We start from the raw sequence: 26,695 nt of genomic DNA, 5'->3' as shown, positions 1-26,695 counted from the left end.
CAAACAATACAAGGATGGTGTTCATCTAAACCCTCTTTATACAAACAATCATTAACATGTAAATGTGATATCAGTGAGCTAGCTAGGTGATGGACAAACTAAATCAAATCCTATATTTGTTAAATATATATGATTTAAATCTTCTTAAACAATGTAAAAAATTGGCATCTTTGTTGATTTAACACTCAGTGCACACTATGTAAGTATCCAAGAAAAAAACAAATTCCCGAAAATAATCACCTTGTTTGGAGCAGCGCAAAGCTAGGGCGAGTTGACTTTTTTGCCACTTCGCACAAGGTAGAGACTAGTCCCACTCAACGAGGGTATTTAAGTAAATTCAGATTATAGAACATGGCCACCACCATTTGTCTCACACCGTCGCACGACTTCCGCACTACATTATCACTATTTCAAACTTAATTTACTACACATTTTGTTCTACTTCATTTTTTTCACAAATTTTCTTTTAGTTTAAATTTTATATACTTTAAATTATTCATAAAATCTTGGGTACACCCGGATTAATCAGTACCCAAAATAGTTTTATTTATATGATTTGGGTCAAGATATGAGTTCAAGTCAGGGTACGAGTTTAAATCTAAGTGAAGGTGCAACCTAGTTGTACGGTACACCCGGGTGTACCTAAGACCACCTCTAAATTATTTTTGTAACTATTAATTATGGTTTATTCCATTCAACTAGGATCTATAATTATTTTTATTATTATTTATGTTTGCTTTTATGAGTTAAAAATTAATTATTAGGATTAATAAATCTAAATTTATGATATATAATTATTTTAATTGTAATTTTTTGAAATAAAAGTCAAGAATAATTAATGATATTATAATAATTTTTTTAAATTGTTAAAATAATAAATACTAATGAGAAACAATAATATACACAAAATTACGAGATATTGGATTTCATTTGCATTATCACATTGTAAATGTATACAAGTTGCATCTCTTTAATACTATCAAGAATGATAGAAAGTGTATTGTATATTTCAAGGAAAGACTGTTAATTTCAAGTTCGTGTGTTATTTTCTCAAGACGAGTTAGGAAAAATCGCACAAATTGAATAAGCCGGAATACAATATTAAATATCCTTATTATATGATGTTGAATAACAATTGTTAGAGTATTTTCATACTCTATTTAATTGTCATTGTGTAGACAATAAGTGTGTAGAGTTTTCAAAGATCTGAACTGAACTGTTGCTTGGGGAGTTGCTTCTCGAATTCTTCTTGTTGTTCCTACTTGAGTTGCTTCTGCAGTTTCATGTTTCTGGCAATTTTTTTCTTGCGGATTTTTGGAGATATTTTTAGAGATATACCTGAGCCTTCTTACGGATATATATTTATTGCTGCTGCGTTTGCAAGGGAATCTTCCTTCCTAGGGTTTCTGTGAACCCTAATTTGTGCCGCCACAAGTGGACCCTAATATGGGCCGGACCTCAACCCAACATCTTCTAGGGTTTGGCTATATACGGAAAACGCAAAGGACCTGTTGCGGCTGCTGATTTTCGTGCTACTCTATTGCCTTTAGAGAGTAATTTCGTGAGTTAGATTCAGGGCATACAATACATGTAAGTATGTTCTAGTTTATTGCTTATTTCATCTTGTAAGCATTGTGGGTTGGATTACTACGTTGATTCCTTGCTCCAGTCTGTTGGAGTAAGTTTATTTGTTGGGTTTTAGCGTTAAATGTGTAGCATTCAAGCTTAAGCTTAGGAAGTGAGTTGTTAATTTGCTCTCAATTATTCACCTTGGTGGAGGTTTGGGAAGATATAGAGGCTAGGGAGAATAAGTCTTCGTGTGTAAGTCCTTTGCATATCTTATCATCACTAGTGGATAATTTACCCTGGGTGTGGCCCCCAGACGTAGGTGTTTTATCATCGAACTGGGTAACCATTGTTGGTGTTCTTGTGTTCTTCATATTTTCTGCACGAGTTTCAGTTTAAGTCTCTCAGTGAGTTATAACTTCTGCGTGTTTCAACTTCAGTCTCTCTTCGAGTTATAACTTTCTATGTGTGCGAAATATATGTGTTTGGATAGGCGAAACTTTCAACAATATTCAAAAAATGATAAAATATTCGCTACTTTCAAGATTTGAATTCGGGTAAAATTTTGCTTCCTCCAAATAGGAGTATCAATTATAGAATACATTAAATCAATATCTACAAATCACTCTAAGATTTTATCATATATTAATTGTATACATATTCCGTGTGAGACTCAAACCTGTGACCACAATGTTATAACATGTTAAAATGATGACAAATTCAATATAAAAAATGATAAACTTATAACGTTGAAAATCTTAAAAAAATTAAGCTCTTAAGATTGAAAATGATTTTTTTTTTGTTTTTGTAATATATAACTTTGAAGAAGGAAGAGCAATGAAATTTCAACACTAATTTTTATTAGAACCAAATCGTATGTGTACGTGACCGTGCCATGAATTGCATTTATTATGCCCCAAAATCAAAAAGTTAATGTATAAAATATCTATGGCCCATCACGCTAGTGGAGCATTAGTTATATACTATAAACGTAGAAAAATAATTAAATTTCTTTTACTTTTATGAAATTCTAGTTAACTTTCGTTATCGAATCAAGTTTCTAGAATGTCGAATTTGTACCATAAACTCTCATTAGTCACTATCTCTCTTTATATACACTGATAAAAAGTTAAAGTGATTATTGTTCGTATTAAATGTATATATTTGCACGGAATGTGGGCTTCTATTTCTATCTTAGAATAACACAATTGACGCAATTAATTTAATCGCATCCTACATAAACCTAAATTTGCATTAAGAGCCATCATAATTTTGAAAAAAATAAAATAAAGTAATTATTTAATATTCAATAAATTCGCATAAATATATTTACTTCTTTAGTGAAAAGCTACAAGACCTAACCCAGCAAAGGACGCAAACTAGGTTATATTTAGGTTGCTTAATTCATAGATTCTCATTTCTCACTTTTGGCCAACTACTACCTTCAAAGTGTTATTAAATTTTCTCCTTCGTACTCCATCCAATCCAAAAGCAGAAAAGAAAAGAAAAAAAAGCCCAGATTTATGGGATAATTTTTTTTTTTTTTTTTTTTTTTTTTTTGATCGGGCAAAGTCATGTTAGATGTTAGTAATTAGTTCCCCCATCCACTCCAATAACCACCTTATCTCTCCATTCACCAAATCCACCTTATATCTCCAATCTCCAATTCGCTCCCAAGAGGGATCGAACCCGGGTCACTTCACTTAAGTGAGGACCCGGTGGCCAGTGGGCTAAGCTCCCTGGTTAGATTTATGGGATAATGCCTCACTGGATCTTGTGCTATTTTATCCATTCGGTTAATAAAGCATTACGGTTGCTTAATTCAAAACACTAATTATTTCTACAATCGCAAAAGTAACTATTCGCCAAAACTAGTACTATTAGATTCTTATTTATTTCTGTTTTGAATTAGTAATCAACTTAATTATCTCAAACTTCTAATTTGTGTTCATTGCCGACACAAAAAATATGTAAATTTATGCATAATACAAATCAATAAATAACATTTTTCACTGCCAACATTAGTCTTTGTCGCTAGTATCAACTTATATATTGACGTGTAATTGTTAAAAAATTGCTGTATGGAATTACTTCAAATAGACATTTAAGTTTTTTTTTTTTTTTTTGGATAGAAATAGACATTTAAGTTAAAAATGCAAATCGCCGCACCTAAGTATTTACACAGTATACTGAATAATGAATACTCACAGTTGCGGTGGTTTTTGATAACAATAAATCAAATTAAAAATTAAAAGAGAAATAATGAGAATTTGATGAAAAATGAGAAATTAGCCGAAAAGTGAACTAGATTTGAAGAGAATCCTTCAGGTCTAAGCTTTCTGATCAAATTTGTAGCCGAATTCTGATGACGTTAACAAAGACCTTGACTAGAATCGACAATAAAAAAACGTATCAACTAGAGCGGGGCGACGAGATCAGGGGCGGTGTTGAAATATTGCAAGGAATTGGGGGGTGGTGGTGGTGGTGATCGACATCGGTATTTGGCAGGCGGTGGTCGTGAAATAGCAGGGAATTGGGGGTGGTGGTGAACGAGATCGGCGAGGGCAGGCGGTGGTGGTGAAATATTGCAGGGAATTGGGGGTGGTGGTGAACAAGATCGGCGAGCGCAGACGCTGGTGTTTGGCAGGCGGTAGTCGTCTTCAAAAATTGGAATTTTGCTATGGGAATTGGGGGCAATTGTGCCAAAGAAAAATTAAATAAGGGATCAGCTTGAGATGTCAATCGGGCCAGCTCACTTAGTTTTGGGTCAACCCATTCGATTTTCGATTATTTTTTATTCGGGCTAGTTGTTTTTTTGTTTTTTTTTCCTTTTTTTTTCTTAATTTTTTGAGCTAAAATTTTTCGGCCCTAACTCTAACCTACTCGGTATCCTGTTCGTGCCCGTAAATTTACGATTTTTTTATAGAAAAAATTGCACCTAAATACACCAACTTTTTCGAAAATCCATATTTGACACGAACTTAGGAAATTTGCATTTTAATACACCAATTTAATAAGTTGTTCAATTTTGACTTAATTTTCATTTTCGGCGACCGCATTTACAGACGTGGCACTTACGTGTCACTAACTTATCCAGCGTGGCTACATGACGACGTCGTTTTGTTTTTCTGAATTTTAAATAGGGTTTACTCATAAAACGATGTCGTTTTGACCACCGTTTACTATACCTCTCATGCAACGTTTCGGATTCTTCATTCTCACTTCAGTTTTCTCCTCTGATCAACCCTCGTCTTCGCTCGTAATCTTGTCCTCTTGGTATATTCTAACGCCGGCGAGAGTTTGATAGTCGCACGAAGTGGCGGCGCACCGTTCCGAGATGGCGGATGACAGGTATTTTATTGAGCATCATTTTGCCCTCTTTTCACTAGAATTTTCCGTGATTACGTGAATGTGTATGTTTGGTTCTTGATTGTATCCTTTTTAGTGTTTTGGTTCTTGATTGTATCATTTTTAGTGTTTTGGTTTTTGATTGTATCCTTTTTTTGATATGTTTTTATACAGTGATGTATTCGGTGTTTATATCCATCATGGGGGTTCATGGAGACAGTTAGGGAAGCAAAGAATAAGATTTAAGGAGAATAAGATTTATATACTCCCTCCGTCCCAAATGAAATGTCCTGTTTTCCTTTTTGGGTTGTCCCAAACGAAATGTCATGTTTCCTTTTTTGGCAATACACTCTCTCTCTATACTTAATATTTAAATAATTTACACCAACCCACTTTATCTACTTTATACATATTTCTTAATCTCCGTGCCGAAAAGAAATACTAGTACATTTCGTTTGGGACGGAGGGAGTACTATTTTTTACTCTCTCCGTCCTGGTCAAAGTGGTGCACTTCTTTTGGACACGAGATTTAAGGAGAACAAGATTGTAGTGTAAAGGTATGTAAATGTATGTGGGGCCACATTGTTTGTAGTGTAAAATTATTACCAAAAAAGGAAATGCACCACTTTCGGTGGGACAGTCCAAAAAGGAATACGCACCACTTTCGATGGGACGGAGGGAGTATTTTTTATTTTTTATTTTTATTCTTATTTTTTGTTGTTTGTTATCCGCCGTGGATGTTGGTTTCATTTGTAAGATAGGCACCATTTAATTTCAAAAATCTCATGTACTCAAACATTCAAGCAATACGAGTTTAATTTTCTGCTCATTTATTTCTTCTCTTAGTGTTCTTCGCTTAGTTCTTGGGTGATTCTCTTGTTCTACCCATCAAAATCGCGATTCTCACCGAGTAATGGGGAGTTTAGCAACAGGCGTGGTCATAAAGCTTGGATGACCAAGATTTCTGTGATTTTCCTTGCCAAAATCTTATTTCACGTCAGCTTCTATAATTTCCCCTTTCTTTTTTCATGGATCATGTGTTGAGCTTAATTCCCCACCCAACAAAAATCATATTCTTACTTCATAAATTTTAAAATACTTCTTTATACATACATTCTAAGTAGTAGTTGAATTATTTACATTGTTATATAATAAAAATCCAGTTTACCATCTTACATAACAAAAAGATAAATACAGAAATAATGATATACTCCACACATTAACATCAATAGTTTCATTATTGTGCACATTAACGTCATTATGAAAATATGATGAATCACACATTACGAATTTGCTTGATGGATTAAAATAAAAGTTGAACTTTCTCTCAAAAACAAAAAAAAAAAGCTGAACTTTCTCCTATTATAGAATTGGAAGTCAGCACCATGAATTCATTCTCCACAGTGATAAATTTACAATAAATTTTTATGAAATTAATAATTTTTAAAATAAATATTTAGTTCATCCAATCTATAATGATATTGCTAATATCGTCTACATATATACTGGGGTACGTCTATATAATTTTCATCATATACTTGAAAGATCCAAATCACGAATATTAGCAGTAGTGCTAAAATAGATATATAATACGATCCTAAACATTATGGTATCATTTATTGAAGATTATAATGACCAGATAGTCCCGTATTCGTGTAAGATAATACAAAAGTTAATCTTATGCCTTCATACTGAAAATAATTATCTATTCCATCCGGCTACAAAAAAATGTATTAAGTTTGTCATTTTATTCTGTCAACAATAAATGTATTCAATTTATTTTTGATAAGTTTTTTTTCATTCATAATAAAGTGGAACTATTACTCCACTCACAACATATTCAACCATTTTAAGTGAGCACATAAATTATGGACGTAGGAACTAGGAAGTATATTTTAGACTTAATAGCCTATAAATTATCGAATTTTCATCAATTTTTGATTTTGCATACAAACTTCGAAATTGAATTAATAAAATTTTGCACCAATCAAAATTTCGACAAAATTAATTTACTGTTGACATGACTAACCAAATGATTGACGTGACGTGACATAGTCATTCTTGCGTCGATTGAGAAACGATGTCGTTTCTTATAAAATACTAACACAAATTATTTGGCTAGTCATGACTCATGTCACTAGTAAGTTCGGTCGAAATCTAGCTAAGTAATTGGTAATAAAATTAGATTAAATCAGCAGGTCAATAATTATCACGTCAAACTTTAAAGTTTGTATGTAAAACTTGAATTCGATGAAATTTCAATAATTTATAGAAAAATTAATATATGTATTATACATGGCTTTGGTTCATAGAATTCTATCGTGTTACTTAATTAAAATAAAATTATTTGGGGAACTTAAAATAAAATTATATTAGAAGTTACTAATAATGACTAATTGCTCATAATTAAAGATTTTACTAATTATTGATTGAATACTATGTCAATCCAGGGATGTATTCTTTCTAATATATCTTTATAGATTTTCATTTATTGGTCAAACATTTTTTGCACATTTTGCATTATATATACTCCAGTCTTGAATAAAAAATAATACAGCAACTCATATCTGCCGTACTCTTTCAACAAAGAAAACAAATTCAGTTGAAAGAAAATGGCTGTCTACTCAAATTTCTGCTTTCTCTTTCTTCTTCTACTTTTTACATCAGGTTGGATTCATACATATATATTCTGATCACTAGTATGTGCCTATATACATTCCTTGCCATTTTATATAAAATATTCATGTTTTTTTTTTTTCTAAGTTTATATATTTTCAATATAGAATACTAGGCGCATACGAAATCAGCAACTTGACTCCTATTTTTTACATTTTCAATATAGAATAATATATTGCGCCCACAAAATTAGTAAATTAATTGACTCCTCATCTTTACATAAAATGGTGAGTGTGACCACCACTCATGTTTAGCATATATTTTATTTTATATATTTATGTTAATTTTAATACCTCAAAATTTTTGATTCGTACGCTCCTAATTTAAATAAAGAATTTTATTTAAACCTCCTCGTATGTATATATGTTAAATTCTGTTATGTGTACATATTCCCAACCTTTCATTTTATGTTAAATCCAACCCATTATTAAAATTTCAATTTTTTTTTCAGTTATTAGTGAGGATTATATTAATGATGGACGTGGGAAAGAATGTGTTTGTGCCAGTACATTGGGAATTTGTAAGGGTTGCGAGGAAAAATGCGAGGCTGCGTATAAAGCCAACTTTACTCAAATCGCCTGCACGCCCCGCCAACCCCAGCAAATCCCATCTAAATGCATTTGCGTTTATAAATGTGGGTGTGACCTGATCGACATCTAATGTCATATCATATAGGCTTTACTATATTGTATTTTCAACCATTAATTCATCAAATAATACTTATATTATCATCTAGTATCTATGAATATATGTTGCGAACCACAAAAATTAGTTAGCTTGCTGTCCAACATCGATCGGTCGTAATCCTATATGTGCCATCATATATCTATTCCTCACTATTAATTTTACTATTTTAATAGTATATGTTATAAATAATAAATTGTTATTATATAATGAACCATAACTAAATTATACTATATCATAATTTTGAAATAATAACTTAAAATATCATTAATATTGTTTAACTAAAAACTTAAAAATTAAATTAATATAAAAATAACTATAAATCTTAATAAGATTAGTGAACCCCTAGAAAATAATTGTAAATTAAGTTAAAGTAAATCATAACATATTGAAATTGAAGAAAATAAAATAAAAGAATAATTAAAAAAAATCAATAATCGAACATGAAATGAGACACCGTCATTGGGATGGAAGGGAATTTAGGGGTGATAAATCGGGTTCGGTTATTCGGTTATAACCGTAATCGAACCAAAATTTCAGTTAATCGATTAATTGATAACCAAAATTGATCGGTTCAATTCGATTATCGATTATCAAATTGTAAGTATACCGGTGATTCGTTTTAACAGGTAACCAACCAGTTAAACCGAATTAACCGGCTTAGGACTATATTTATTAATAAAACTAATTCGATCAGCTATACTAACAAGATTCTTATTTGTACAAAAAATAAAAAATACTTGAAGGAAAAAGCCAACAAAGCACCGGATCGTACTAGGATCGCAACTAATATTTGCTCAACAACAAAACAATTAATTCACCTTTCTCGTTCTGCTCCTTATGTCTTTTCTCTCATTTTTTGGGAAAAGTTCATAGTTAAAGTTATAGAGATGAAACGAATGTCCTCTTCTCAAATAACTTCCTTTTTTTTTTTCTACCTTCTTGTTTTAATTTGTGAAAAATCTGTCAAATTTGTGGGTATATATTTCATTTTCTCGGTGAGATGTTTATCAGCATTTCATTTGAATCACATCCTTGCAATCTACAGATTCAGTTAAGAAACATATAAAATTTAAGCATCAATGTGATGTATTCTAGTCCATCAATTTCTTGCAACGTTCACGCATAAAATTAGTTTTTGTTCTATGTAAACATAAAAGACAAGTTGGTGGAGTGAATAAGGCTTTAATTAATTTCATCCAATGGTCAAAGGTTTGAATCTCATTAAAGTGCCATTTTTTTTAATTTTTTTTTAAATTGAAAAAATCGGTTATTTTCAGTTAACCGAACTAAAAACCGATTCAATTATCGGTTATGAAAAAGTCCATAATTCAATTTAAGTTAACTAGTTTTTCGATTCGGTTATAATCGAACCGGACCGAATACCACCCTTAGAGATAATCAATTAATTATCCAAATTAAAAGCATCTACAAAATCCGCATACATTTTTCAAATACAAAAAGTAACCAGTTCTTTATCAATAATTACTAGTTATAACCCTAACAACAAACACTTTAATTAAAATCTAGCTCCGTACCGTTTCTTCAAAATCCGAGAAAACAAAAGAAGTACTGTAGTAACTAATATCCTCTACTCTCCTCCAAAAAAAAAAAAAAACTTATATCCTCTACTAGTTCGCAAAAAAAAAAAAAACTAATATCCTCTACTTTTCTCAAATACTATATATACTTAGATCAAATATATATATAATTACGTGCAGTAGAATTTCCTGACATGCGAAGTTTAATTCAATGTTAATTTCAACAGACGAACAGCTCAGTTAAACTTGTAAGGCCAAACAATTGAATCTAAGTTATATTTCAAGTATCGTTTATGAGGGATTTCAGCCCTGTGTAATTAAGATCTTGTTTTTTGGACTTATTACTAATACATACAAGTACAAAATTTATCGAGCAAAATTTCGCTTCTTATTTATATATCTCTCCTTTTTGAAATAGAGTTGTCGTCCTCGAGTTAATATTGGAAATAAATTATGCTCCACTGAAGAATGATCAATTGAAAATTAAGCTGCAACACATATATATATTAATTTGTTTCTGAATCTTGACTGGAATGATATGATCCATATATCATACTCCATTTGATAATTTGGATTTTTTGCACCCCATTTATTAATTTATAGTGATAATTATATATTGCACATTACATTAAGTTTTTATATGGGATTGGATCATCAAACTCGACCTTACATAATATCATGGATTCAATTTCCACCACCTCCGCCATAACCTGATCCATGCCCCCCTCCTTCGCCATGACCGCTTCCCTCACCGGCCCCTCCACCGTGGCCTGATCCTCCTCCACCACCGGACCCTCCTCCACCACCACCGCCGCCACCACCTGCTCTTGATCCAGCGGAAGAGCCCGCTGACGAGCCTGCTTCTGAGCCCGCACCACCACCACCACCACCACGTGAACTTGAACTTGAACTGGAACTAGAACTAGAGCTAGATCCTCCAGCTGAGCCGGACCCTGCACCGGCTCCGGAGCCGCTGCCACCGCCTCCTATGCCGATGCCTATTCCAGTACCAATGCCGATGCCCAAACCGCCCAAGTCGAGGCCTAGGTCTTTCCTTGCCACCCGGCTCTCGGAAACACTTGCTAGGGTGGCTAAGATTAGCATCGATGCATAAATGTATGACTTCAACTTAGCCATACTTAATTATGCCTTAGAGATCTCAAAAGTAGCAAGTTTTGTGTTTCAAATGCTTTGATTTTGTTGTTGTCAATGCTGCACTATATTGGGATGTATTTATAGTTGCATACCTGGGTGAGGTCGGCCTATGAATAGTGCCATTTTTTAAATACCAAAATGTGTGTATGAGATGAATTACATTTTGAAGCGATTTTGTGGATGAGAAAAGTTAAGGCATGCAGTGGAAATCCTGTTGGATTCCTCTTCTGCTGGCCATTATGTACTACTCCATAATTTATAGAGATCATGTTGCAGATCCAACTAAGATCATTTATAAAGTATGTTATTTATTACCATTACCGTTAATTTTTAATGTCGAATGATGTCGCATGTTGTAATATAGTTTCACGCTAGATGTTACGGTGAAAATTAATGACTATTTTTCGTAAAGAATGAGAATAATAAATAAGTCAATATAAATATGTAAATAAATTGTTTGTAATGCACAAATTAAATAACCTATTTAGTTCATATGTTGAAATTTTTGCATCTTCCAAGATTCAAACTCAAATTTAAACGGTTATTTATGCATTAATTACAAGCGACTTATTCGAAGAGTTATATTGTCTTGTTTGTAAATTTATACCGATTTATTCGTTATTATCATTTTACTCATTGTATTTGAATAAATTTATATCAACTATAAGATTATCCGATGTTTCAGATTCATTTTCATTTCTCAACACATTTGATCATTTGATCATATATATATAGGGGTGGGCTACCGTGAGAGCACATCTTAAAATAAGAAATAAGAGCAATTTTTAATGTATGAATTTTATGTAGAACACGTATAAATTCACTGTATAACGGTATGAATTGTGAAAAATAAATTTTTGCTACCTTTGGGATTCGAACTCAGGACCATAAATCCATCCAACAGGATTAGGAATCAACCATAGATCTTGATGATCTAAGGGCTGAAAATGATTATTATTTTATATTTTAAGAAATGCTCTTATTTTAGCCCTTTTCCATATATATATATATATATATATATATATATATATATATAGAGAGAGAGAGAGAGAGAGAGAGAGAGGATCAATTAAGATCCACAAGTAGTGTGAGAAATGAGACTACGTCTGAACAGTAGCGAATAAGTCATTTCATTTTGATGAACACATCAATGATTTTTATGAACAAGCATTTTGGTATTGTGTTCGAATCCTAAAGGTAACGAGATTTTCAACATATAAACAAATATGTTTGTTCATCAGTTATATTGGTTTGTTCATAGAATTTATTAACTTTGTTCGTTATTCTCATTTCTCACGAAAAATCAAATTCTCAATAAACCTATATATATATATATATATATATATATATATATATGGGGAATGGCTACCGTGAGAGCACCTCTTAAAATAAGAAATATGTATGAATTTTATGTAGAACACGTATGAATTCGCTGCATAAAGGTATGAATTGAGAAAAATAATTTTTTGCTACCTTTGAGATTCGAATTCAGGATCATGAATTCATCCAACAAGATGATGAATCAACCGTAGATCTTGATGATCTAAGGGCTGAAAATGATTCTTATTTTATATATTAAGAAGTGTACTTATATATATATATATATATATGTATTTTATACAGTAAAATTTAAAATGCTCACGTCCACTAAGTCTAAATGAAAATTACCATTTTTATGAATGTATGTATTTTATGTCCAAATTCTCTGGAGGTTTTAACGAGGCTCGACCCTTAGTTTGCTTCCTGTGCTCTCAAGGGTTTAGGTTTTCTTTTTCTCTTTTAATGAATTTTTATTTTAATAATGTATTTTATGTCCAAATTGACCGAGTTGCCCCTAATTTCTTAATTATTGTACATGGAAGACAAATAGACAACACATTACACATTCATGACACATTTTGAAAAAAAAATAATTTGACAACTATCAGACAAATTTATCTAGCCGACAACTAGATCATCTTATTGTTGCAAAATAATTGATGCTTATAAGACTATAAACAAATTAAATTATTAAGTTGAGATTATTTTTAGGAAGTTTATAAGTTGTTGAAATTTATTTTTACGATTTATAAGTTATTTAAAAATTTATTTTACCACACACTTTTTAAGAGTTTGTAAGCTTAATTAGTTAAACACTCTCGTAATCTACGAGATTGAGTGAAATGCAAATATTAAAAAAAGTTGCCAGAACCATTAGATAGTGAAAAATTGGTTTAAAACACAAAATAATTAGTACTCCATGTTATTCTAGCCTCTTTTTGAGCGAAGGGACCAAAATGTTAATTATTTATAAATTATATGAATAAAAAGAATAAAAAACACTAATCCGTAATTTTAGGTGAATATTAGCTAGGAGTATTAAATATTTTTTTGAATAGGTAGGGAAACAGTGGAGATTAATTGAATCTTGGACCTCTCTGTACCATATAGAAGGTCTTTACCATTTGGAATTTTGGATGTCTTGAGAATTAAGGACATTATATTACATTTTTAATCGCACTTAATAATATTATATTAATTAGTTATAATTACATTAGGTTCATTTTGGATGTTTGCCTATAACATAAACAGATCGTTAGTAATAGTAGATCGAGCTGTAAACCAGAAAAGAACAATAGTTAAAGTAAACCAAAAAAAATCACGATATATATATTGATAAAACCACACATAAATATTGACATTATCGACTCGACCCTCAATACTGAAGCTGACAAGGTACAACCATGACGTAGCAGTAGCACAACATTACAAAGCTGGGGATGAGATCCAGTGTTCCACAATTTTATGTGTGCCACTGTGTCCCATTCTTATATCTATTATTTTAAAAATATTTTTTATAAAAATAAAATTTATTTATGATACTATGAATTATATTTAATTTTTATTTTAAAAAATTAAATTTTTAAAAAGTATATACCATGACTTTGAATTTATCAACCTATTATTAACTAATAAAAGTGAAATTAAATGATAAAAAATAATTATATACCCTAGATTGATGGAATAAACCCTAGTTAATAATCACAAAATTAAACTAAAGCATATAAAGTTGAAATTGAAGAAAAAATATATAAGAAAATAAATAAAATTGAAAGTGGGACACAAAGTGGGACATAAAGTGTGGTACACTGAATCTCATTCCTACAAAGCTGTACATTGATAAATTATTTTCCACTGACTTACTAATTTATCTTTTATTCAAACATACATAAGATAATTACGCCACTCAAACTTTCTATAGTTATTTTTCTGTTTAAACATGAGATGATGCAGCCCTTCAGTCATGGCCACCCGATCCAGCTCGTGATCCAGCACGTGAGCCAGCTTCCGACCCGGCACCACCCGACCCAGACCCAGCTCGCGACCCGGCTCGTGACCCAGCAGATGAACCTGCTTCCGAGCCAGCGCCCCCCCTACCGGAAGACCTTGAACTCGAACTCGAGCTCGAGCTGGAACTAGAACTAGAGCTCGACCCACCACCGCCAGAGCCCGAGCCTGAGCCTGCCCCGGCTCCGGAGCCGCTGCCGCCACCGCCGCCGCCGCCTCCCAAACCAATGCCAACGCCGGCACCCACTCCGACTCCGACGCCACCACCTAAATCCACGCCCAGGTCTTTTCTTGCAACTCGGCCTTCAGAAATCGCTGTAATTGTTGATAAAGTTAGCATTGCAACAAGAAATAATGAGTTGATCACTAATTTTGCCATAGTTTCGATTTTTTGTAAGCTTCTTCAACAGAGCAAATTAATCAGAAGAGAAAGGTTTTTTATATATGTAATGTGTGAGATTTTTGTGGTGATTAATGCATGAGTGAGATCATATATAAAACGCGGTATTTATAGTTGAGAGGCCAAGGTAAGTACGTGAAGTGTCCAAAATTAGAGAATTTAGAGTAAGTATCGTAGATTAACACGTTGCTCGATTAGGATAAATGGTGTTCGACACAACAACTCCACTAACAAAGTGGATTGCATGCAATTACATAAATGATATATGTGTATTAATTGAATCTTACATGAGTACTAGGAAAAAGAATGGCGCCACACGGTTTCTTGAATTGGTTTGACTTAAAAAGCTCCAAACTTAGCACATACTAATTGTTGAGATGCTTCTCCATATCCCGGAAACTAAATCTCCATTTTTACAAGGATTTCATAAGAATTGACTGAGGTTGGCAATGACATATTTGATCGACTGATTATAGGTAAAGAGTATATAACTCCATCCGTCCCACGAATTTTGAGTCACTTTCCTTTTTCGGCCGTTCCATGATTCTCGAGTCATTTCCTTATATGGCAAAAAAATTCACCTTTATTCATTTTTTTTTCTCACTTTTTCACCTACCACACTTAATACACTAAATACCACTGTATTTTCTTTGTTCCGGTGCCGAAAAGAATTGACTCAAGATTCGCGGGACGAAGGAAATATATCATAATTTATTTTGTTTAAATCATATAATTAATCAATCAATTCATAATTTATTCGACGTCTCCACAAAAATATAGTATTATTTTTATAATTATAACGTTAACACAAGCTCCACTTTTTATCCTTATATTTTTATCTCATGTGATTTCACCCACACTTAATACTTATAATTCAACGTCAATAATTCATTTCTAGATAATGTGACCTTTATCCACTAAAAATACATGAACCTACTATTTTATAAAAACTTGTGTCAAATTCTATGCATGTTACATCCACAAGTGTCAAGAATAGACATGTCATCTATACCCTCTCAATAAGATGACACTTAAGAAGCGTCATCTATGCGCTCATAGATGACGCTTTTATAGTATAGATGACACTTAAGAAGCGTCATCTATGAACGTACAAATGACAAAAGTGTCATATTTATGATAAATACATGACGCTTGTAGTTTTAATAGATGACGCTTTATAAGTGTCATCTATAACAACTATACATGACGCGCTTTAACTGTCATGTATCCATACAATAGATGACATTGAATAAGCGTAATGTAAGATATAAATAGATGACGTTTTTATGTTTTAGATGACAGTTTTTCACCGTCATCTATTATTTTTGAAATATATTTTTTTTTTTGAATTTACTATTTTAAATTTTGAAATATAGTAAATTGTAACATTTAACACATAATTTAAATCCTCAATAACATATCCATAATTAATTATCCAACATTAACAATCTTACATCCATATTATATAATACAATATCCTACAAGTTTGGATTAATGTTTAAATTCATCCTAAACTAATACAAACAAAAAATGTTCAAAATAGTAGCCGTTGGAACATCATATCCAAAACTAATAGAGGTCTTCATAACCAATATTGTCCTTTCACTTGTCAATCTACAAAGCAAAGTAGTTTAAAGAGTTATATACATTATTTAGATATTACAATAGAGAGATATAAATTTTATGGATTATTTGACAAACCTCATGGATCACACAAGGTATTACTTCAAGAAGCTATAAAGCATTTACTCCTTTTCCCCTGCACCTGTCCAAGCAACACATTTCTAAAAAATTAACCTTGATTTCGATTCAATCAACAATAAACTTCTTACAATAAAGGCACAAAGGTCCAAGTGAAGAATGAAAAACAGAAATCTTGAATATCATATTATGTAATACACATAACAAGAAGCACTTAGGTAATATATTCATTTCGAATGCATTATTTTAACCATAAAGCAGTTTAATGAGTCGGTAAAAAATGTCGGTAATATATCTACGGAGGACTGAATATCTTGTCTTATTGCAATTTGCACAGTTCAATATTAGTATATTACCCTCTTCGAAACTTTAAAATACACATAATCAAGTTACCAAGTGCATTTTTACTTTGACTGATGAATAAAAAATGTTCGATCTCACATATACACTAATTCAATCATTTTAGTAGAGATAATATGTCAACAAGCTGAAAACTACACAACACCAACACAGAAAACCTTGGAAGTTCGAGAAGAAAGCATACCACAACACCGACAACTGAGAGGATCCCCAATAAGCCATATAGTGAAGAATCATGTGCTACGGCACCCTTGAATATGCATGGATTGCAAATATCAGAAGAATATTACAAGGTTTGTAAAACCAGTTCGCTAACTATACATAAAATATTATTATTTCTACCTTAAGAAAGAATGCGACAGCAACAACTAGGAGACTGAGAGCCATCCCAGAAGAGGATATCTGAAACAAATATAAACATTTTTAGGTGATCCAACTAATCGTAGACCAAATATACAAATTTTATTGAACTTACAAGTAAAAGAACCCTGCGCCCGATTTTGTCCACCAAGTCACCAACCATGTTGAAACTCCAGTAGCAATGACCTAAACATAGGTATCAGTTTATATTTTCAAAAGGATTGGTGCCCAAGAAGAAGAATAAGACCAAGCTTAACCTGAATAATGCCGACTCCTACTGTAGCAGCATTGCTTAACGAGATTCCTGGTACAAAGTAAACATGTGAAATTCCTTCAACTGAAACTAAAAATAAAAGTATAGTAAACTAGATATATGAATTGAAAGTGAGTCTGGAAAAAGATAATCCCCATGTCCAGGAACGATGCATCATTAAGCCACTCAATGCAAGTCATAAACAACAACTAGATCATGGTCAGCCTAACGAGCACTCCACTTGCTAAAAATCGAGATATTGAAATGCATACAATACTTAAAATCTGAACTATTACTATCTTTGACTCAGTAGATAAATGATAGACATTCCAGCGCAGAAACCTATTTAGAATTCAATAGATAAAGAGCATTATCTTCAATTTTTTGCTGTGGGATGAGGATGTTTGTTCACCTACCAGCTGACTCAAATATAGTAGTGGAGTAGAAGATAACACCATTCGTTCCAGATAGCTGTTGGAAGACAAGTAATCCAATTCCTATCTGAAGGAGAAACAGACAATAAAGATGAGCATAATAGATTTGCCATTCTAAGAGTAGAAGGGGTGACATACAAAGGCATACTAGATGCCTTGTGAAGGATTACACACCATCAAAGGTAGCCAATATCGTCTCACTTTGAGATCTGCAAACCGGATAGCTGTTCTTCGGCTTGTTGAAGCCACGGACCTCTGCAACCCAAAATTGTGATATGATATCTAACACCGTTAAGAAATCTACCAGAACTATTGCAGGTAAGACATCATGTCCTCTTCCTCGGGCATTATAGATTAATGGAAGAAGACAAACCTTGATTTCATTTACTTCAACTGAAATATCAGTGTCAAAACCACGAAGTACTTGCAAAGAAGCTTCAAAGTCATCAGTCATGCCCATTTTTGCCTAATGTTTGCATTTGAAGAAGTACATTAGTAAGTCATGTGTGTTTTAAAGCTCAGGGAGGAAAATAAGGAAAACTTTGTAATCTCACCAACCACCGAGGAGATTCTGGGATGAAAAAGAGGCCAGGTATCAATATGAGGCAGGGTAATATTCCTGTGAACTTCCAAGGTTTTCTGTGTTGGGGATTACTCAAACTTCCAAGGTTTTCTGGCAGATTTCCTTCAAGTAGATTATCTTCCAAAATCCTACATTTCAGATAACAGCAAATAATTGATATTAAAAAACTTTCTAGAGTAGCAATGTCTCCAATTTCAGCTGAGATCTCTGGAATAGAGGATCTGGAATAGAGAAGTACAATCAGTCTTCTTTGTTCAGTATACAACTATGGCGGTGTGCGAGAGAGACTAAATTTCGAAACCACAAAGTAAAAATGATGAGTACCTGAAGATGGAGGCAGCTGATCCTCTGAAGGCGGTTTCGACGGAGAATTGGTAGCGCAGCAACGGTCGAAGAAGCGAGAATTGCGTTTGAGGAAGGGAAACGAACGGTGGAGATTGATTGAGAAGGTGAAAGTGAGCAGAAACTTATCGGGTGGTTTGTTGTGGTAGCTGAGCAGTAGTGTGTCGGAGGCAGCAGAATGAGAGAAGCTCCGACCGTGAATGTTGCTCCAGAGTCGTCGTCAAAAGGCGGCGGTTGAAATCGCATCGTCGGAGGTGCGGCGGTGGTCGAAATCGCGCTGTTGGAGGCGGAGATTCAAATGCAGCGGAGATTCAATTGCCGAGATGGAGATAGTCGGAGATTGAAACGCGGCGGTGGTCACAATGGAGGAGGATGCGGCGGCGGTCACAATGCGGCAGAGATTGAAATGCGGCGGCGGTTTTTGCTGAGGACGAAGGGTATTTGGCTGAGGACGATGGGTTCAAACCCTTTTAGAAGTTTTTTATTTCTTTTTATTTCCTCTTGTAGCTATGCACATATTTTATTCTTTTAATTTTATAAAAGTATTTCATTATAATTTCTATATTATTTCCTTTTGTAGCTATACACATATTTTATTCTTTTAATTTTATAAAAAATATTTAATCATAATTTCTATAATAAAAATTGACTATATCAAAATTTAAATAGTTTAATCAATAATAATAAAATTATTAGAAACACTACTTAAAAATAACTATATAAAATTTTAAATATTAATATCAATAATATTTTTTTCTTTCCTTTTGTAGCTAATATACACATATTTTATTCTTTTAATTTTATAAAAATATTTCATCATAATTTCAATAATAAAAATTGACTATATCAAAATTTAAATAGTTTAATCAATAATAATAAAATTATTAGAAACACTACTTTAAAAAAACTATATAAAATTTTAATATTAATATCAATAATAATTAATTGATGGTGTTGTAGATAAATGATTAAATGTTAAAAAAAATAAAATATAAAAATAAAATTAAAAAGAAATTAAAATAAATTTTTGAAGAACACTATCATAGATGACGCTGTTCATAAAGTGTCATCTATTTTAACTCAAAAACACGCACATAGATGACACTTTTCATAAAACGTCATCTATATTAATTCAGAAACACGCACATAGATGACACTTTTATACATCGTCATCTATGTTATGTATACATGACACTTATGCATGACGCTTCTTGTACAAGCGTCATCTATTTCAATCTTGACACTTCATATATGACACTTTTTTTACAAAGCGTCATCTAAACTAAAAACGCGCTCATAGATGACGCTTTTTAGAGAAAAGCGTCATCTATTTAGCGTCATCTATGTGCATTTTTCTAGTAGTGAGTCCTGATATATGGTTAGAGGATGATTAATTAGATTATAATTTTTTTTTCACCATATCAATTGTGAAACTATATATATATAATATTTTTTTTATGTTCATAATCATATAGTATAAATTATGGATAGATCAATGATCCAGCTGACTTCTTATTAATTGAATAAATTCTTTTTTTATTAATTTGATGCTCTCGCTATATATACGTATATATTTACACAAATTCTCCCGTGCACCCAGGTGCACGGTGCACTCGGGTGTACAGTATCATTTCGATAACATGATAGTGTCATTTAATGTTAGTGTATCATTTCAAATAGTGTTAGCGTCATTTCGTGACAGTGTTATTTATATAACATGATAATGTCATTTGTAAAACAAAATAGTATTAGTGTTAATGTCATTTAATGTAAGTGTTAGTGTCATTTTGCACCCAGGTGTGCACTCGGGTGCACAGGAGACCACCTCATATATTTATATAACACAGTTTTCGAGATCATAACCTTAATCTTTTTAATGCATCGTTCGGCAAGAACATATCTTTGATATGCATGAATCTTAGGATATTATATAATATGAATATGAACGGCTTAATTATTACAATGTTGGCGGTCGCACTAGCGAGGCACTTTGTGTATGACAAAGAAGAATTGGCGAGCGAAGAGGTAGAGTATTTTGTTTAGTAAATCACATAATCTAGATCAATCATATGCTGCATTACCATTTTTCATAATTATGACCAACATGCAAGTGTTTTGTGGCTAATATGTATGCCTTGATTTTCAACTCCAACAACTCTTGCTCGATGTAACAAGTGTCTCGTAGGTGTACACGACAATTCGTAGTGGAGAAGTATAGGTGTGGTTTTCTTGATCGATCAATTCAGCAACTCAATTTAATGCATATTTGATTTCGGTGTTTACAATTTCTTTTGTTAAATTAATGCTACCATACTATAGTATAATCAGTTTTATAATCAATAAATTAGCAAGTATTCCGTTGAAATTCGACGTGAATTCATTATTGTATAAACTTATGAAATTATATAATGTAATTTTTTATTATGAATTTAATTTCACTAAAATACAGTACTGCATAAAATAATTTGGAGAATTATAAAAAATATATATTGCTTTCTAGCATCATGTTTTTTTTTTTTTTTTTTTTTTTGAGGTAGAACGAGAGACTATATTAAATCACGAGAAGCAATATCTGTAAACCAAGCAGGAAAGCTTGACTTCCAGATCATTACACCAGAAGAAGAAGCGGCAAAGTTCGCCAAACAATGTGCCGCCCGGTTAGCTTCTCTCCGGGCATGGCAAAAATCAAGGACAATGTGGTGTTTCATCAATCTTAGTTTTTGTGTATATAATTATATTGAATATTATTTCGATTACATTATAAAAATTGCCAACTTTTTAAAGCTACAATGTTACATACTTTTATTCTTTCGTTTATCTGTAATTTGTCATCTTTCCTTTATACCCCCTCCGTCCATAAAAGAACTTCCTAAGAGGGAGTTGCACGGGTTTTAAGAAAAAATATTGTTGAGTGTATTGGGAGTAGTGAAAATGTGTTATAATTAATATTGAGAATTGTGAAAAGTGAAAAGTGAGAGGATTATAAGTGGTGGGATATAGTCCAAAAATAGGTAGAAAGTTCTTTTGTGGACGTCCCAAAAAAGAAAGTGATGAGGAGTGATATGTACAGAGTAGAGAAAGGATACAAATCAGAGGAATCATCCTCATCAGAGGAGTCATACTGGTCAGAAGAATCATTCTCACCAGAGGGATTTCATCCACCAAAGACAACTCATTCGCTAGAGGAATGGTTCTTGCCAGAGGAGTTACATTCGCCCGAGAAATCATCCTTCGCCAGAGAAGTCATCATCGCCAGAGGAATCACGTTCGTCAGAGAAGTCATCTTCGACAGAGAAATCATCCTTCGCCAGAGAAGTCATCATCGCCAGAGGAATCACGTTCGTCAGAGAAGTCATCTTCGACAGAGAGATCATCATCGTCAGAGAAGTCATCCACGCCAGAGAGATCACCTCCATCAGTGGGATCGTCAGAAACGCAGGAGACTTCCCGCGTAAAGGCAAAATTACTGTTCTACCCTTCGACCACGCAAGGAGCATGCGTGGGCATTGATTTTACCTTTTTACCCTCAATTGTAATCTATAAATAGACCTCAACTCATGTATTACAATTACGCTATCTTACACTTTTGAATATAACAGCTATTTTCTCTCTAGTGCAAGGTTTCCGATCATTCACTTCGTCTTCTTCAGTCAATCGCACTAGGTATAGTTTATGATTCCACTTTGTAGTTTTAGGTGTTGGTTTCATAAAATACCAGAAAGATAGGAAGTTCTTTCGTGGACGGATGGAGTATAATATATCGATGAACGAAAAAATTGAAGAAGAAAAAAATATTTATTAGTAATAGTTTTGTGGTCTCTATTTTGTTTAAAAAATAATAAAACTTGAGGCATGTTACATTACGTCTACCTATAATAAAAGATGTAAACATCATGATATATTATTATTAAAGGTTAATTGTCTGTAAATTCACGAACTTCTGTTATCTTCTAGTTTTTCCCGCGATATTTTTTTAAAGATAAAAAGTTAATCCATCAATTTAAAATTCATTCTCAATGTTCCCAAGGGGTATAATTATCTCCAAATTAAAGTTGAGCTGGACATCGAAATTGCTAAGATGGCGCTATTATATAAGGCTAGTATCGTTTCACTCGTCTAATGGTCGCACCATGTTTGCAATTCAGATGTCCAGCTTAACTTTAATTTGAGGATAATTATAACAGTAGAAACATTAAGAATGGATTTCCAATTTGAGGATAAATTTGACAATTTTAAATGTCGGGGATAAAAAAATTATAAAAGTTTGTGAATTTATAGGCAACAACTCTTTTATTAGTTGTAAAAATTTAGCTACCATTTATACCGTCAATATTTATATTACTCCATTATTTACTACGTACACATCCAGTTGGAATATAAATATTAAATGGTGTAAAATATTCTTTTGTTATTATTAAAGAATTTTTTAATTCATATAATAAATCAAAATTACAAACTATAAAAAAAAATTAAAAATAAAGAATATAAAAAAAATCGACCTTTTAGAATAAGAAAATAAGAAGTGAAAAAAAGAATAAGAGGTAAGAAAGGTAAAATAATTTTGGATAAAACTTATATTTTGTATAATTTTTAATTTTAAATTATTTTTTTACATAATATATCAAATTAAATTTTTTATCATGATCTTTATATTGAACATTTTATCATTAGTTATATTGCATTATTTATTAAAAAATTGAAAAATGAAGATAAAATAGAGATAAAACACCGATGATTTATTATTATTATTATTATTATTATTATTATTATTATTATTATTATTATTATTATTATTATTATTATTATTATTATTATTATTATTTGTTGTAGTTTTCTTGAGAGTTTTTTTTTTATAGTTAAAACACCCATCATCATTCCTCTTGAACCCTAATTCCCCTTCTCCCTCGTCTGCATCTTCAATTCCAGAGTTTGGGGGACACAACAGCATATTCAAGAAAAGGTATTTATGGAAGATGATTTCACCTTACATTTCTTTTTTATGGTGAAGATATTGAATGAATTTTGTTGGTGTGATTACTGAAATCGATGTTTATGCATAAAATTGCTGAAATCACCTCTGAAATTGTTGCCGAAATCATGTTTATTTAATTGTCTGCATCTCCCGATTCCTACATTCTCGCATAGCCTCAGCGCCGCCTCGCATCGCCTCAGCCCTCCGCGCGTTTAGGCGGCCACCTTTCGCCGACGAGGAGCGTGTACACAAAAATCTTACAGAGGCGCACATATTGGTGCGCTTCAGCGTCGCCTTGCCTTGAGGCGCGCCTCAAGGCGTCCGCCTCCAGCGATTTTCACAACATTATCAACTATGAAGTAGTAGCAGGGCAATTTTCTGAGGCATATTATCTGAAGTAGGATGGAGACTTACCTGAGAGTTCTTTATAACAAGACTAATATATTTTCCACAAATCTCAGATCTTTGATTTTCTCAATTGACTACTGAGACCACTCCTTTATTTTCAAGAATTTCGCTCTTGCTTTCCATAGTCATTTGTTCTCTAACTTGCAATTCTAGCATACTGCATTTTTTATTCTTATAAGTTACTATGACCAAATGGAAGTACTTTCTCTGTATATGCTTCTCCCCTCACAGAAAGGAACCAGCAACGAAGGCTGGTGAAATTACCTTGTCGAAACTTTGATATAAATTCTATTCTAATTGATTTTCTAGGAAAGAAATGCTACAGATATTCTTACAAACATATAGTACAATCATGCTAAAGAGGGGAAAAAAAAAATTAGAGCATTAGAGCATCATTCTAGTAGTGTAGATGATTTATCTCCTCTAAGTGAGGCTACCTGTTGGCTGTACCTTTCGACAATGTTCTCTCTGTATCATTTAGATTGTGTGTTCCCCCCTTTTTTTTTACTATCCAAAGAACTAACACGAAAATGTTCTAATCTGAGTCCTTGTGATTGGAAATAGTCTTAGTTATGGATTCAAGAAGAAACATACCACCAGCATATGATGAGCACGCGAGGATGATGCGTCGTGATCCGTTACCTTCAATACACCATCACACAGAACCATTTCCTCCTGAACTACTAGAGCGCAAATTGGCCTCCCAGACAGTAGAAATAGAACAACTTACTATGGACAATCGTAAGCTGGCTGCTAGTTACATGGCCTTGAGGCAAGACCTTGCTAATGCAAAAGGAGAAGCAGACAAAATAAGAGAACATATGAGAAGTATTCAGAATGAAGGTGATATTCAAATTAGCATCTTGTTGGACAAGATTGCCAAAACGGATGCTGATACTGGAGTTGGGGACAGTATAAAGAAAGAACTTCAAGCAGCCCATGCTGAAGCTCAGAGCTTGATGACAGCTAAGCTAGAGTTGTCTGTTAAACTTAAGCAGGCTACGAAGGAATTGGACATCACACGCGAAACTATTAATAAAAATACGGAAATGCGTTCGGAACTTGATAGCTTGAAGCAAGAATATCAAAGATTACGGTGAGCGAAGCTGTCCTTTCATGTTTATTATTTTCTTCTATGACCCCATAATCATCTCCATGGACCTCCATTTTTATCTTACATTCTGAAGACTATATTCTTCTATGATGTTTTTTCCATTATCAACCTGGATTCTGGATCTCTTTTATTCTTTAAAATGGTGGCAAGTAGGTTGTTTTACCATTGCAGGAACCCTTTCCTGCACAAAATAAAATATATCTCTAGCTGCATGTAAAATTAACTGATCACTTAGAGGTTGCTTAGTCTACTTTTTTATATTTTTGAAGATGATTGATAAAATTGGATTTTTATTATAGGAAAGAATGTTGTTGATCATGGCAATTAATCTTGTATAGTTTGTGCAATGACTTCTTTGTATCTTTTCTTATGTGTCGCATAAAGCAGATTGAGAGTCGCTAGATATCTGAAACTTTAAATAGTAGTAATTGAATATTGGCTCACAGCCCACAGCCTGTTAACCAGTTGATTGCCTTGAACTTAGTTACTTAGATTCCTGTTTTCTTTTGTGACACATCTAGTTCTCATATTTATTTATTTATGATTTCTTATTCTTTATATCATTGTATGTGGAACATATAGCAAGACTTTTGAGTATGAAAAATGCTCAAGCGTGGAGAAAGTGGAAGAAATGAAGATTCTGGAGAAAGACCTGATTGGGATAGCTGAAGAAGTGGAGAGGTTACGTGCTGAGGTGTTAAGTGCTGAGATGAGGGCTAGTGGTACTCGTTTCTCTTCAATTTGAGATCACACCCATCTTCCTTACTGTACCACTGGTTCTAACTGCACACGTATATCCTTGTAGGTGCGGTCTCATATAGCAGTTCATATATGAAATTGGATAATACATATCCACTTCCGCACCATGGTAATGGTGGTTACACAGGCAGTTTCGGCATAGCTCATCCTCATATAGTTAATGGAGCTGCAGTGGAGATGATGAATCCATATGCCAGTGGTGGATTTCCAGTCGGCCCCCAAGTAATCAGTGGCCTCGTTGGCAGCGCTGCTGGCGTTAATGGTGCTTGGGGAGGGGTTTATACTTCATCACTAGCAGTTGACGCTCAGCCGATCAGTGCTCCTGTAAGTAATGCTGTTTGTGAAGAGGTTTGTGATACGTCTAGTGCTCAGACATAGATGTCATTAGATCTTGAAGAAATGGCATTTTGATGCATGACGTTTCTGATCAATCAAATTGGATCAAATGTATCTTCTGTCGTCTGAGAAAATCATATGCTTGTTGCTGTTTGTAGTTGATTCATAGGTATTTTAGGGTTTTTATTTAAGGGCCTTCTGTAGATATTGTGCAACATTATTCTATTGGGTAAAGAAATGCCACACAAATGGAAATATGAAACTCGTATCCATTCTGTCTCTGTTCTGCTGTCATGTCCAATGCCCATTCCCTTATATTTTGCATTATCACACTGATGTATACTAGATTATACTGCTCCCACCTCCGTGAAATAAT

The 26,695-nt window shown here is 33.0% G+C and overlaps 3 protein-coding genes across 3 annotated transcripts; 1 reads left to right on the top strand and 2 right to left on the bottom strand.

Annotated features, from left to right (window-relative positions):
* Nucleotides 1-10,291: 10,291 nt before the first annotated feature.
* Nucleotides 10,292-11,097, bottom strand: LOC131005023 (putative glycine-rich cell wall structural protein 1). Its single transcript, XM_057931810.1, has one exon. The coding sequence runs from the start codon at nt 10,950-10,952 to the stop codon at nt 10,500-10,502; it is 453 nt and encodes a 150-aa protein (XP_057787793.1). The 5' UTR covers nt 10,953-11,097; the 3' UTR covers nt 10,292-10,499.
* A 5,000-nt stretch (nt 11,098-16,097) lies between these two features.
* Nucleotides 16,098-19,192, bottom strand: LOC131005022 (sugar transporter ERD6-like 4). The gene is made up of 11 exons (XM_057931809.1): nt 18,713-19,192; nt 18,360-18,516; nt 18,179-18,271; nt 17,980-18,060; nt 17,788-17,872; nt 17,376-17,422; nt 17,234-17,304; nt 17,101-17,160; nt 16,943-17,008; nt 16,399-16,462; nt 16,098-16,311 (listed from the first exon to the last, which is right to left on the bottom strand). Exons 3-8 carry the CDS (start codon nt 18,263-18,265, stop codon nt 17,127-17,129), a joined length of 405 nt encoding a protein of 134 aa, XP_057787792.1. The 5' UTR covers nt 18,266-18,271; nt 18,360-18,516; nt 18,713-19,192; the 3' UTR covers nt 16,098-16,311; nt 16,399-16,462; nt 16,943-17,008; nt 17,101-17,126.
* Nucleotides 19,193-23,551: 4,359 nt separating this feature from the next.
* Nucleotides 23,552-26,600, top strand: LOC131005021 (protein FLX-like 4). The gene is made up of 4 exons (XM_057931808.1): nt 23,552-23,690; nt 24,675-25,206; nt 25,807-25,946; nt 26,030-26,600. The coding sequence occupies exons 2-4, from the start codon at nt 24,683-24,685 to the stop codon at nt 26,359-26,361; spliced, it is 996 nt and encodes a 331-aa protein (XP_057787791.1). The 5' UTR covers nt 23,552-23,690; nt 24,675-24,682; the 3' UTR covers nt 26,362-26,600.
* The last annotated feature ends 95 nt before the right edge of the window (nt 26,601-26,695 follow it).

Source organism: Salvia miltiorrhiza, chromosome 1 (assembly GCF_028751815.1).
Source record: "Salvia miltiorrhiza cultivar Shanhuang (shh) chromosome 1, IMPLAD_Smil_shh, whole genome shotgun sequence".
Taxonomy (NCBI): Eukaryota; Viridiplantae; Streptophyta; class Magnoliopsida; order Lamiales; family Lamiaceae; genus Salvia; species Salvia miltiorrhiza.
Note: the sequence above shows the minus strand (reverse complement) of the source record. Positions and strands in the feature narration are given on the sequence as shown.